This window comes from Chrysemys picta, chromosome 12 (genome assembly GCF_011386835.1).
Source record: "Chrysemys picta bellii isolate R12L10 chromosome 12, ASM1138683v2, whole genome shotgun sequence".
Classification (NCBI taxonomy): Eukaryota; Metazoa; Chordata; order Testudines; family Emydidae; genus Chrysemys; species Chrysemys picta.
In genome coordinates this window covers 34,596,349-34,611,527 of record NC_088802.1, presented here as the reverse complement: position 1 = coordinate 34,611,527, position 15,179 = coordinate 34,596,349, and the positions used below count along the sequence as shown (strand labels likewise).

Here is a 15,179-nt window from a genome sequence, read left to right as displayed (position 1 = left end):
TGTAGATTTGTTGTTAGGTAGGAGGCCTCTAAGGAAAACCCAGGTTGCTGAATCAGACCTGGAGGTAATGCCCCTGCAGGGCTCTAGGGGGTGCTGTGCTACCAAAGGATGAGAGGTAAAACTTTGCCCCTCATCATTTTTGGTCCTTAAGCATCCACTAGCCTTTGCTGCAAGCATTTGGTTGTGGACAATGATTCCCTGGTTGCTGCCTTCAGCCTCCATGGTCTCTCCCTGGGGTTTCAATAGGAGCAGTGTGACAGATCCAGGGTGGCAGATGGGTTGCACCCCAGGAGTTGTGGCACAGTAGCAGAGGGTGAAGCGATGCCAAAGAACCACAGAAATCAAACAGGTGTCGCCGGTAGATGACTGGACAACTGGGTTGTCCCACCTGTGCTCCTTATGATGGGCCTCCCCATCCCAGGAAGTCTCTATGAGGCCAAATCTGTGATGGGCTGAGCACAATTGGGCCCTATGGGTTTCTCAGTCTCTTCTCATGGTTAAGTGGTGGGACTGTGACTGAAGTACATCACTCCTTCCCCCTTATGATTATTTATATTACATCAGTTCCTAGAAGACCCAACGGAGATCAGAGTCGCTGTGCTAGGTGCTGTACAAACACATAGGGAACAATGGACCCTACCCTGAAGAGCTTACAGCTGAAATAGACAAAAAGAAGCATCATTATTCCCATATTACAATTGGGGAAACTGAGGCACAGAATGAGGCAATGACCTGCCCAAGGTCAGACAGGGAAATTGTGGCTGAACTGTAGTCACCTGTATCCAAATCCACTGCCAAAACCACAAGGCCATCCAGCTAGGGATGCATGCAATGACCTCTCAGTGGCTGCCTGACACCCTCTCCCCCCCACCATTCCTACCCATGGTTCCTCTAGGGCAAGGCTGTGGCACAACACTGTAGGGGAAGGGGAATGTATGCTGCTTATGCTCCCTGTGGATGTGGATAAAGGGCTGATTCCGCCAGGTCTCTGGTCTTACTGATTGCAATAGGAATTGAAAGCACTCAGCAACTCTCGGCAGCTCACAGTGTAGAGAGAACCTCAGTCCCTGGGATTGCCAATCAATCAGGCATCTTTCATCATGACCCCAGTAGCCGTAACTGTCAGTGTGGATTTGTCAAGAACAAATCGTGTCAAGCCAAACTAGTAGTTTTCTTTGGCAGGGTAACAGGGCTTGTGGATGGGAGGAAGTGGTAGATGTGGTATATCTTGACTTTAGTAAGGCTTTTGACAATGTCTCACATGACCTTCTCATAAACAAACTAGGGAAACACAACCTACTATAAGGTGGGCATAACTGGTGGGAAAACTATTCTCAGTAGTTATCATTGGTTCATAGTCAAGCTGGAAGGGCATATCAAGTGGGGTCCCACAGGGATCAGTTCTGGGTCTGGTTCTGTTCAATATCTTCATCAGTGATTTAGATAATGGCATAGAGAGTACACGTATAACGTTTGTGGACGATACCAAGCTGGGAGGGGGTTGCAAGTGCTTTGGAGGGTAGGATTAAAATTCAAAATGATCTTGACAAGTTGGAGAAATGGTCTCAAGTAAATAGGATGAAATTCAATAAGGACAAATGCAAAGTACTCACAATCAGTTACACACATACACAATGGGAAATGACTGCCTGGGAAGGAGTTCTGCGGAAAGGGATCTGGGGGTCATAGTGGATCACAAGCTAAATATGAGTTAACATTGTAACGCTGTTGCACAAAAAAGCAAATGTCATTCTGGGATGTATTAGCAGGAGTGTTGTAAGCAAGACATGAGAAGTAATTCTTCAGCTCCACTCCATGCTGATTAGGCCTCAGCTGGAGTATTGTGTCCAGTTCTGGGCGCCACATTTCAGGAAAGATGTGGAGAAAGTCCAGAGAAGAGCAACAAAAATGATTAAAGGTCTAGAAAACATGACCTTTGAGGGAAATTTGAAAAAAATGGGTTTGTTTGGTCTGGAGAAGATACGACTGAGAGGGGACGTGGTAACAGTTTTCAAGTACATAAAGGGTTGTTACAAGCATTAGGGAGACAAGAAGTAATGGGCTTAAATTGCAGCAAGGGAGGTTTACGTTGGTTGGATATTAGGAAAAACTTCCTGTCAGGGTAGTTAAGCACTGGAATAAGTTGCCTAGGGAGGTTGCGGAATCTCCATCATTGGGGATTTTTAAGAGCACGTTAGACAAACATCTGCCAGGGATGGGCTAGATAATACTTAGTCCTGCCATGAGTGCAGGGGACTGGACTAGATGACCTCTCAAGGTCCCTTCCAGTCTTGTGATTCTATGACGTAGCTCACTAGAAACACAGATCTGCTCCCAGCGCTGTTGTGAGTCATACCCAGCTGGCTGATGGCTGTCTAAATGTTTCCACCAAAGCTGTATGCAGTGAAAGTTTGTAGCTATTACACTCCTCATTAGTGATGCTCTCTTCCCCAGGACAGTGTGTGATGATCAGATTGTCTCTGAGTTTAAATCAACACTCTGTTCTCTTCTGTGGGTTGCATGGTTGAAATGGGGCCTGTTGAGAGGTCATTTTGCTCCAATAATACATTATTGATCTTGCTGTCTAGCTCGGTTGTCATGTGCAAAGTGCCTTGGGATGCCTGGCTGTCTGAGCAGCATGGTGTGATCACAGGCCCGCTGATGGGGCCATCTCTTTTCCCATCAGAAATGGAACACAGGAACTGCCCGGTGGGATCAGACCGGGGTCCCTCCAGTCCAGTGTCCTGGCCTAGACCACGGCCAGTACTAACTCCACTATTTTAAACCTCCGTACATATTCACTGGCTTCTCCTGGCTGAATCACAATTAAATGGCACAAGGAGACTTTTGTGGAATAACAGGGGTCTGTGTCCTCTCATCCACAGCTCTACTTTCCACTCCCCTGGGATGGGTCCCCCCTTCCCATCATTCGGAGCCAAAAGGAAATTCTTTGCTTGCAATACCATGTAACGGACACTCAATCTTGCTGGACAATTATTTTCTCTGTGTCCCTTACTGTCCAAAGAGCACTGGCACAACTCAACGGGGACTTACAATCCCTTGGTCCTTATCTAATGCTCTCAGGAGCCAGGAGCGACAGGTTCGGGGCTGACTGGAACAATTTTTAAAGTAAAGTGTTTTCAAATGAGGTGAGAAATGGGCTATTCTTGTGTCTGGAGCTCCATGAAGCAGCCCTGTTCCTCCGTATGTCATCGCTAGTGAATGTCACCTCTGTATTTTCCAGATACACTAAATAACAGGTTTCAGAGTAGCAGCCGTGTTAGTCTGTATCTGCAAAAAGAACAGGAGTACTTGTGGCACCTTAGAGACTAACAAATTTATTAGAGCATAAGCTTTCGTGGACTACAGCCCACTCATATGCATCCGAAGAAGTGGGCTGTAGTCCACGAAAGCTTATGCTCTAATAAATTTGTTAGTCTCTAAGGTGCCACAAGTACTCCTGTTCTTTTTACTAAATAACAGGGAATCGGAGGGCGAACAAAGCACCATATAGGAACAAAATGAAACGTATTAAAAAAACCATGAACCTGCCAGCCAGGCTACGTTGCTGGATGTGAAATTACTGGTACTCTGACCAGTACTGCAGTATATACATTCTTAAATGCAGTGGAGGTTGCTAAAGACAAATAACTCTGGCCTACAATTTTTGAGAAGTCGTCTGCTTCAGAGATAAAATGTACTATTTATTATGTATTTTGATGTGCTGAATTCAAATATGACAATTAAAACAACTGAATGGCTACTGTTTCTAAGATATTTAAGTTTTTACATTTTATGTCTATGTATATTGTGTAGATAGTAGAGTTTTAATCATAAATTGTAAACCTAGGTCTTTTCATGTGTTTATGGTTGCTTTACATGATAATATTTCACCTGTCCTGTTTATATAACACTTTAAAAATCAGCAAAAGGGTTATATAAATAAAATTTATTATGAAACAAAAGGCAAAAAACTATTATGTACCTAGTTTAGTCCTATTCAGTGTCTACTCGGCGCTTCTTGGCTTGTCTCTTGTATTCATTAAATGGAGCATCTCTTGTCACTGTCCAGCAATAGTCTGCAAGCATTGATGGGCTCCATTTGCCCTGATAGTGTTTCTCCATTGTTGCAATGTCCTGGTGAAATCGCTCGCCCTGCTCGTCGCTCACTGCTCCGCAGTTCGGTGGAAAAAAATCTAGATGAGAGTGCAAAAAATGTATCTTTAGTGATATGTTGCAACCAAGGCTTTTGTATGCCTTGAGGAGGTTTTCCACCAACAACCTGTAGTTGTCTGCCTTGTTGTTTCCGAGAAAATTTATTGCCACTAACTGGAAGGCTTTCCATGCCGTCTTTCCCTTGCCACGCAATGCATGGTCAAATGCATCATCTCGAAGAAGTTCACGAATCTGAGGACCAACAAAGACACCTTCCTTTATCTTAGCTTCACTTAACCATGGAAATTTTCCACGGAGGTACTTGAAAGCTGCTTGTGTTTTGTCAATGGCCTTGACAAAGTTCTTCATCAGACCCAGCTTGATGTGTAAGGGTGGTAACAAGATCTTCCTTGATTCAACAAGTGGTGGATGCTGAACACTTTTCGTCCCAGGCTCCAATGACTGTCGGAGTGGCCAATCTTTCTTGATGTAGTGGGAATCTCTTGCACGACTATCCCATTCGCAGAGAAAACAGCAGTACTTTGTGTATCCAGTCTGCAGACCAAGCAAGAGAGCAACAATCTTCAAATCGCCACAAAGCTGCCACTGATGTTGGTCATAGTTTATGCACCTCAAAAGTTGTTTCATGTTGTCATAGGTTTCCTTCATATGGACTGCATGACCAACTGGAATTGATGGCAAAACATTGCCATTATGCAGTAAAACAGCTTTAAGACTCGTCTTCGATGAATCAATGAACAGTCTCCACTCATCTGGATCGTGAACGATGTTGAGGGCTGCCATCACACCATCGATGTTGTTGCAGGCTACAAGATCACCTTCCAGGAAGAAGAATGGGACAAGATCCTTTTGACGATCACGGAACATGGAAACCCTAACATCACCTGCCAGGAGATTCCACTGCTGTAGTCTGGAGCCCAACAGCTCTGCCTTACTCTTGGGTAGTTCCAAATCCCTGACAAGGTCATTCAGTTCACCTTGTGTTATGAGGTGTGGTTCAGAGGAGGAGGATGGGAGAAAATGTGGGTCCTGTGACATTGATGGTTCAGGACCAGAAGTTTCATCCTCTTCCACTTCCTCATCTGACTCAAGTGAGAATGATTCTGGTGCATCAGGAACTGGCAGTCCTTCTCCGTGGGGTACTGGGTGTATAGCTGATGGAATGTTTGGATAATGCACAGTCCACTTTTTTTCTTTGACACACCTTTCCCAACTGGAGGCACCATGCAGAAGTAACAATTGCTGGTATGATCTGTTGGCTCTCTCCAAAGCATTGGCACTGCAAAAGGCATAGGTTTCCTTTTCCTGTTCAACCACTGGCAAAGATTTGTTGCACAAGTGTTGCAGCATATGTGTGGGGCCCACCTCTTGTCCTGATCTCCAATTTTGCAGCCAAAATAAAGGTGATAGGCTTTCTTAACCATAGTGGTTATACTGCGCTTTTGTGATGCAAAAGTCACTTCACCACAAACATAGCAGAAGTTATCTGCACTGTTCACACAAGTACGAGGCATCTCTGCTCACTTTAGCTAAACAGAAATGTGTCCCTTTGCAAAATCAAACACTGACAAATAAGAGAGCATGACACTGTATGATTTCTAGAGCTGATATAGGGCAATTTGTTCAGCAGAGTGATATAAGCTTTGTTATGATTGCATCATCCATGACTTCTAGGAATAACATGATGCAATTCATATCATGTATGACACAATACCAGCTTCAGATTGCATCATTCATTGTTTTGCCTAAAAAGCAAGTACTGTCCAAACCCAGTCATAGATTTATTCATAGATCCAGTCAAAGATGTATTTTAGTCATTTCTGGTTTAAATTGAGATCCCTTCCCTTTATAACTCACTTATCCTCTGCCATTCCCAAGTCAAGGGTCGTATGTACTGACCCAATAGCATATCTTGAAAACTAGAGCCAATCAACAATTTTAAGCATCATTTTCGTTCTCAGTGACCCAGAATTAGTAAAGTTTGACTACATTTATTTCAGAAGCATTTTGGTTGTAGAGCAGTGTAATGCCCAACTAAAGCACAACAACCAGGAAAAACCCATACAGCTACATGCATCTCTCTCTCTCACCCCCCCCCACCCACCCACCCAAGGGGGAGGGATAGCTCAGTGGTTTGAGCATTGGCCTGCTAAACCCAGGGTTGTAAGTTCAATCCTTGAGGGGGCCATTTGGGGATCTGGGGCAAAATCAGTACTTGGTCCTGCTAGTGAAGGCAGGGGGCTGGACTCAATGACCTTTCAAGGTCCCTTCCAGTTCTAGGAGATGGGATATCTCCATTAATTAATTATTATTATTATTACCACAACATCCAGACAACTGTAACTTTTCAGCCAAAGCAGAGGCCAGTTTGGAAAACTGGTGGCTAAGGGCCAGATCCTCAAAGCTACTTAGGCATCTGTCTCCCATGGAAACCAGTGGGACTTTCCCAAGGTTACAGAGGGAGTTTTCATCAGAGCAGGGGGTTCTTTTTCCAGGAATTTCTGCCTTCCAGTGCTCTGCTCAGATCAATAGGCCATAGGTAAGATTTTCAAAAGCACTTAAGTGACTTAGGAGCCTGGCTCCCATGGACTTTCATGGACTTTGGAGCTTGAAACTTTTCACTCTAGAAGTAGCTCCAGTTTCTGGCCATGACACTTGTGTCCTCAGCTAATGAAACCTGCATTAAGTCCAAGACATTACTTATCAGAGCAGCTATAAAACCATCAGCCTTGTCCTTTTAGTCTGGTGCCAGAAGTGACACTTAAATAAATGCAGGGTTTCATGACTGATTCAGGGCTGCATTTAAAATCTATAATATGAGTGAATGACAGCCGAAGTGGATAAGCCGTTCATACCATTATTTTCATTACTCGCCCCATTATCTGGCAGTGCAGTGAAACCATTTGGTGAAAGCGGAAATTAGCGGCATGCTCGGCCGGAGCATCATAATAAGAGTAATTACATTTAGATAGCACATGTCCTGCAAAGAACAAGACCCGACGTTGACTCGGTGTGCATGTGTACTGCATTGTAACAAATCGGTAGTCACTTATCACTTTGTGGTGGTCAGTAATCCTAACACCATGGGCAGAAGGCCCCTAGCAACGGAGCTAAAGGAAGATCTCCCTTAGGTATTAGTGGTAGAGGGCCTGTCGTACACCGTGGAGCATTTCTGATTCCATCCGGTAGAGGAAAATGGCTCACAGACAGACTAGCCAATTCCTTACAGTACATTGGTACACTCATCTCTAAGGGGGAACGTGGCAGTCATTATGCACTAACAGTGCTGAGCTGCACGTTAGGGCAAGAAGTGATGAGGAATCCTGTGCCCAGTTGCTGGTGAAATATAGCAGGATTACAGATAATCTCCTCTTTGCCCCAGATACTTAGGGCTGATGGGTCTGCCCGTTGTCAGGAATCATGGCCAGCAGCAGAGCCAGCCTCTGAGCAAGCACAGCTGGCCTGTAGAAGGCTTCCTGCTTGGCTACACAGCCTGATTGGTGGGAAGAGTCAGCAGACTGGCTCTTAAACCCAGCAGTGGTTTGGTGAATGCTCAAAGCGTTTGCTCATGTCTGTGATACTGCCCGCCTGGGCCCCAACCCTGCTCCTGCCTTGCCTCACTCCAGGTAACCTGGCTCTGACCCTGGGCTCCTATTCCTGACTTCTGTGCTAACCACTGGGCTTGACTCCTGCACTAACCACTAGGGATGACCACCCACATCCCAGGCTCTGACACCCATTGCTGTGGTAATGTGCCTTTGAGAGGCATGCCTGGAGCCAGCACCCCTGAAACACAGTGCAGGGAAAAGCTGTTACAGCTGTAGCTCACTATTAGCAAAGCCAAGACATGGTAGAGGAACCAGAGATTGTGCAGCAATCCCAGGACTGAGCAATCAGCTTGTAGGGAGGTGATATTAGCAGTCAGCTGTGTGACAGACCAGAGCCTGAGGGTGACTAAGGAGGAACAGGGGAACTAGAGACGAGGACTCCTGTTGGTACAGGGGGATGTTAGCCCATGCTGTCTCACAATCCAGCTCCTTTCCACACTGCGTGGGGCTCTCCTGCGGCACTTCGTATTTATGAATCAGGAGTGAGAGTAGAGGCAAAACCTCTGCAGATCATGCTGCAGACACCCACACCAAACCCTTTGTTAACTTACACCTGAGGCTGCTCACGTGTACTTCCGCACAGCCACCCAGGCGGTAAAAGGCCAGGAAATCACAAGGCAACATTCTCAGCCAATACAATCATAGAATCATAGAATATCAGGGTTGGAAGGGACCTCAGGAGGTCATCTAGTCCAACCCCCTGCTCAAAGCAGGACCAATTCCCAACTAAATCATCCCAGCCAGGGCTTTGTCAAGCCGGGTCTTAAAAACCTCCTATGCCAGTCTCCAGGTTTTAGCCCGCCCTCGTCATGACACTCCAGACCAAGGGCATGACCTGGAGCCTGTTGGAGTCAATGGAAAGCCTTCCATGGGGTTGAACGGGTTTTGGTTCTGGCGAGGCACATGTCTAGCATATTCACTCTCAATGCAGCAGTGCTGTTGCCCTCCGCACACACATCTCAGAGCTGAAGAATGAGGGTCGTTCTCCATTAAGACCTTATCCTAGGGTGACCAGACAGCAAATGTGAAAAATCGGGATGGGGGTGGGGGGTAATAGGAACCTATGTAAGAAAAAGACCCAAAAATCGGGACTGTCCCTATAAAATCGGGACATCTGGTCACCCTACCTTATCCAAAGACCACTGAAGCTAGTAGAAAGACTCCCATTAACATGAGTAGGCTTTGGAACAGTCCCAGGTAACAGGGACAACAGCATGTGAGTCATGTGTCCATTCAGACTGACCCAGGTTGATCACATTGCAGATATCCAGCCCTGCCAGCCGCTGGTCCACACCCCAAGAATTATCCTCCTAGGTTAGTCACAGAATAATTGTGAATACACAAGGAGGGTTGAGAAAATCCTCAACTGCTGGCAGGTGATTGTGGGACATGAGAGAAGGGGAAAACTGGATGATCCATTCTTCACGACACATTATCCATTCAGCTCCTGTTCAATGGGTTTGAAATTTAAAAAAAGGCAGGTGCGTCCCTCCCAGTAGCAGATCTGCTGAGGCCACACAGATGATAATACTTAGCACTTTCCACCTGAGGATCTCACAGTGTTTTGCTAATGCTAATTGTGTGCTCAATAATCCATCTTTAAGCCTCACCGGCAGCTAGTGCAGATGCCCTGTAATATTACTTCTAGAGCAAAATTCTACTCTCCGATCTGGCCTGTGGATTGTAGCTTCATTTTCTGCTTTCTCTGCATGGACAGAGCTCCCAGAGAGTAGGGAGAGCAGGGTATCAGAATTGGGATCTGCCCGTGGATGATCGGAAAGCAGAATTTGTCCCTGACACTGGATGCTTTTTAAACGTTTCTTATATAGTCTGGCCTTGCTATCACTCATGAACTCCTGGCACTTCTCCCACTGTTTGTACATCGTTGGAAAGATGAATTATTGAACCTGCCATACATTTGTCACTGTGTATCATTGATAGTGAGCAAAAGTGACGCACGTCTGATAACTAAAGAGAGCTTTGAAGTGGAAGGTTATAGGAACTGGGACTGGAAAAGAAAACTTTGACACACCAGATAAAAAATGGATTGGAAGTGTCTGCCGTGGTAAGAAATTCAGGCTCTGTTGCACAGCCTAAATCAATGAGATGTCTTTCCAGGTAAAGTGGCAGGGAGGAGGTGCTGTCTAGTGAGTAGAGCAGACAAGTGGAAGCCAGGATTGCTGGATTCTGATCCTAGCTCTGTCACCGAATGGCTGAGGAAGGCACTTCACCCCCCGGGAAATGTGAATAATAAAACGCACATATCCCAGAGGAGCGCCGTGAGGCTCAACGAATGTTTATAAAGTGCTTTGAGAACCTTGGATGAACCGTATGAAGTATCAGATTATAGGCTTTTCAGGGAAGGAATGGCCTTTCTGTTATGTTTGTACAGCGCTTAGCACAATAGTGCTCTGATTGGGGCTGCTAGTCGCTCCTGCAATTCAAATAAGAATTCATTTCAGTGGTCCCCAAGGGAGAGCTAGCATCGTGTTGGTGCCCTTTTGTCCCAGGAGGAGACAGCTGTTTCCTAGCCACTCACCAGTCTCATTTAGATTTTCTGATAATGAAAGTGAATTATAATGAGGCTGCTGATATATTAGGGCTGTGAGAAAACTTTGAAGAACCAGGGGACTGGCTGATCTCAGTGGATCTATCTGCACTGCAATCAAACCCCACAGCACTAAGTCTCAGAGCCCAGCTCAGCTGACTCCAGCTAAAAATTGCAGTGTCAATGTTTGGGCTCTGAGACCACCCCCCTTCACAGGGTCTCAGAGCCTGGACTTCAACATCTACACTGCTACTTTTAGCCCTGTAGCCCAAGCCCTAACCAGCTGACCTAGGCCAGTCACAGGTCTTTCATTGCAGTGTCTATATACCCAGTGTTGCAGGCAACAGACTTATCACCATAGAGCTTACATACATGGGGATATGACACTAGAACCGTTGTCCTGAAGCTCTGACAAATCAAGCCTTTCCCATGCCAGCACTCCTTTAGCTGGCTGTAGAAACAGGTGCTTTAGTCTGTCTGCCTCAAGCACCAGAGGGCAACATCACTCATTCTCACTTACAAAGCCAAGACACTGCAATACACTGTAGCTTTGCTGTTCTGACCCTGCCTGAACCCTTGATATATTTTATCTTGTGCACCGTGCACTGCCAAGATACTGGTTCCTGAATTATGGTTCTTGAACACAGTGAATCAAAACTTCATCAAAGGGGGTTGGCTCTGGTGGGATGGTTGGTTGTTTTTTTGCCACTTTGCAGCAAAACAAACAGATGGGGAGAGAGTGCAAGCCAGGTTTAATGAGTGCAACCCTGGCTGCGATCTCATGCACAGCACGAGGATTTAGTTGATAAATGTCAGATAATGAAAGTTACTAACCTGTTCTGCAGGAATGTTGCTAGGGCAGATCCGCTCCAGCTTTCTTCGTTACTCCTGGGGGAATTCTGCACCAAAAAATTAAAAATTCTGTGCACAATATTTTAAAATTCTGCACAGTTTATTTGTCAAAATAACACAATATAATCAAGCCAGTTTCAATTATTTTGGTAATTTGTTTCAAAATATCTGTCAGCAAGTCTGTTTGTAACAAGACAGACCCCCCCAAAAAGGATTCAGAAAATGTTTTTGATTAATAGGTTCCTTACTAGGAATTAATACAGAACTTTGAGTAATAATTCATTTAAACTGCAATACAGAAGCAGTGCAAAGAACTGGGGAAGTCAGGGGTAACAGAGGAGCTGAGGGAGAGGGAAGTAATTGCTGGGAAGCAGGCTAGGAGTGAACCTGGAGGGTTGTTGGGTGTTGATGGGAGAAGTATGGAACAGGTTTTTGTTTGTTTGGTTTTTGAGAGGAGGAGGGATTGTTAGGGAGCCTCCCCCATTCGGACACTGGCTGACCCTCTAGCCTCTCCCATTCAGTCAGGCACATCTGCCCCTGTTTCCAAGAGGCCCTGCACACCCACTCAGCCACCATCATCCCCTTTCCCCATATGTCCCTGCACCCCCACTCCCATTCAGCCCCTGATCCAGTCTGTCCTCCCCACTAACTCTTCTGAACCACAGTCTGTGTGCCCTCCAGAAGCCCTGTGTGCCCCACGCTGTCCGTCCCCCCCATATCCCGTGCCTCCTCACTTGCCCCATGGACAGGGTGCTGTGGGGTACATAGCCTCTCCTCCTCCCTATCTGCAGCTTGCTGCTCCCACCCAGGAGTGGCTTCCCTCTGTTCTGGCACCACAGAATCCTCTAGTGGGAAAAAGGCGTAACTGCAGCACCTCTCTGGCAGAATGTATTTTCTGCAGAGAAAAAAAATTCTGCAGCGGACATGTATTCTGCATTTGCGCAGTGGTGCAGAATTCCCCCAGAGGTACTTCATACAGCTGTGGTGTCCGCCCATAGCCAGACCGTTTCTGCATCCCCTGTTCAGCGGAGTCCCCAGGGAGGGACAGAGATTTTGATTCATGCAGAATATAAATTGTCCAACAGTTTAGGTCTGGGCCTGCAAGATGGCTGGGAGGGAGTCTCCACCAGGCACCCGATGGCCCTCCTGTCCTGGAATGGCAGATTCCAGCTAGCCGCACCCTCGGCGGGGCGCTGTTAGGAGGCGAGATTGGAGGAACACAGTGGGAGGCTGGGTTATGTAAGCATCCCTATTGGCAGGCCCAGGCCCCTCTCCAGCCAGAGCACAAAACGGCAGTGGGTTGGGGGAAAGTTTAATCAGTGCAGATTCCTCTCTGTGAGGAAGGCAGCAGCACCCTGCACTGGGGGCTGAGGGTTAGCGATGGCACCAACTGATTCTGGCTCAGATCCTGGCAGGTAAAAGCCTTTCAGGTCTCCACTCGGGGGCTGAGCACTTTGGAGACAAATAGAGGGAAAGGGTTTTTGGTCACAAGGCGCTTGACAGCCGGGAATGAGGAGACCCAGCCAGGGCTCTGAGCTGCGCTCTGGAGCTGAGCAATGCTGCAACAGTGAAACCTGTGGTTACTCTTCACCACATCCCTACCCTGGCCTTAGGAGACCACTTGCCACTAGAGATGGGCCCAAGATGTGGAGTTCAGACCTAGCGAAGTCCAGAAGGAAGGGGTTTGGGGGTGTGGGGAGAGGTTGGAGCTAGGATCTTGGGCTGGGCCCATCACTTAGGCATCTGGTGCTGGCCACTGTCAGTCACTGGATTCACTGGTCTGTGGGTGTGATCCAATCTGGCAGTCCCTATGTTCCCATGTAAAAACAGCATGTTGAATAGAACTTGATTAACGACATGTACATAACAAACAATGCACAACTGATGTAGACCTTTAAACTGGAGGGAGGGTCTTGCAATGTGCAGATGTTTTTCACCTTGACTTGTAGGTTTAGTCCTTGGAACAGTAAGTAACTCTTCATGTTGTCCCTCTCTAAACTTTATGTTGCGTATACAGCTGCTCAAACGCTCCTCATGCCCTAACAGTGATCTAAGCAGATAACTGAAGGCGGGGTGTGTCCCTGCTCTTACCATGTTTCATGGCAAAAAACATGGTCTATGCACCTGCCTTATCTCCAGCAGGCAAAACACAAGCACCTTTGAATTATCAGAAGACTCAGAGATGCAGATTCATTTCCCCCCTCCAGCAGTTTTTATCTCATTTATTCTCTTGCTGCTTTATGGAGGATGAGGTCTCTGATGTTTCTAGTATTTATCGTCAGAATAAAGTCTGGTGACTCATTGGCTTTGAAAGAATAATTAGCGAATCAAATGAAAGAAGGGGAAATGACAGAGCTTACTTAATGCTGGGCCTCTCTGGCTTGCCTGCTTCAGAAGCGTTCTGTTGCAGTGGGCCCTTCATGCATATTGCATGCTAGTTAGGAGGAGAGAATAGCTACCTGAGCCAGCCTTGATGGTAATGCGGGTGCTGAGCAGAACCGTTCCAATGAGGGGAACATCAGGCAAAGTCCAGGAAATAGAAATAAAGGAGAAATGCAGCCGCCCAGCAGCTTTCCATGGGTACGTTGATCCTGAAGCTGATCACGATCTAGAGTGGCATCACTGAAGTAGCACCAGATTTAGGACTCTGGCTTGCAAGCTGCAGAACTCTCTTGCTCCAATCCAGCAATGAACCTGAAGCCATAAAGAGCTCCACTGAAAGTAATGGGCCGGATTCTCAGTTACACTAAGGGCTTGTCTACACAGGGGGTTTATTGTGCACTAACTGGCCAGCTGATACGCCTTCTTTAGTCCACTTTAAAAGTGTAGAAAATTTGTTGTGTGCTGAGTTAGTGCAGACTCATGTTTGTTTGCACACACTGCTTGTTCATGCTCGCTTCGCAGTCCTCCCACTGCTATCCCACACTGCTTTGCATGAGGCCAGGACCGGCTGGGCTGTTTACCTGTGTGCCTTCCACTGCACTGGGGTCAAGTTGACTGAATGTCACTTCGCCATTTAAAAACTGGTGCGAAGCCAGGGTTGGTCTCCTTTGCAACACTCTGCCAGGGTAAAGGGGGCTTCCCATGGCAATATATGCTATTGACATCACAGAACGTTGCAAAGGGGCCTTAGCATCATTGAGAATCGGGCCCAATGAGCTTGAAGTCAGCATGTGCGTACGTGTGCTTTGCTGGCTTGGGCAAGAGTACGCTGCACTTTGCAGGATCGAGCCTGTACTTGCGTGTCCTGGGATCAACGTCTGACCCAGTCTCTCCATGAGTTGTTTTCATAGATCTATAGGTTCATAGACGATACGGCCAGAAGGGACCATTGTGATCATCTAGTCTGACCTCCTGTGTAGCACAGGCCAGAGAACTTCCCTGAATTAATTCCTGTTTGAACTAGAGCAGATCTTTTAGCAACACAGCCAATCTGGATTTAAAACTTGTCAGTGATGGAGACTCTACCACGACCCTCAGTACGTTGTTCCAAAGGTTAATTACCCTCACTGTAAAAAAAATGCACCTCATTTCCAGTTAGAATTTGTCTTGCTTCAACTTCCAGCCACTGGATCTGATTTTACCTTTGTCTGCTAGATTGAAGAGCCCATTTTCAAATATTTCTTCCCCATGCAGGTACTTACAGACTGTGATCAAGTGGCCCCTTAACTTTCTCCGTGTCTTTGCAAGGGCTTTTCTGGGATTTGAACAAGAAACCCTTGTGCATCCAAAGCAAGAATCAACCCCCTAGATCAACAAGTCACTTTTATTTCTTGTCTCCTGCTTTCTAACTCAATTCATTTCATGTTTCATTTGCAGAAGAAATTGTTTCCATGGCTGATTCAACTACAACCGTGGGTGACATAGAAGGGGAGCTCTTTAAAATCGAGAGGATCAGAGAGGTCCTGGTGAGAAGAGAGTCAGAGCTGAGATACATGTGAGTAGGTTGCCAGCTTCCTGTCTCCTCCTTTGGATTTTCCTGTGAGTTCTTCTGG

General features: G+C 46.5%; 1 protein-coding gene across 3 annotated transcripts in view; it reads left to right on the top strand.

Annotated features, from left to right (window-relative positions):
* The window catches only part of LOC101944693 (bMERB domain-containing protein 1-like), a 61,420-nt gene that overhangs the window by 5,079 nt on the left and 41,162 nt on the right, over window positions 1-15,179 (top strand). For all 3 annotated transcript variants that reach the window (XM_065563334.1, XM_065563333.1, XM_005309859.5), the window contains exon 2: window positions 15,004-15,121. In XM_065563334.1, the coding sequence (XP_065419406.1) occupies window positions 15,004-15,121 (118 nt within the window). The remainder of the gene's footprint in view (window positions 1-15,003; window positions 15,122-15,179) is intronic.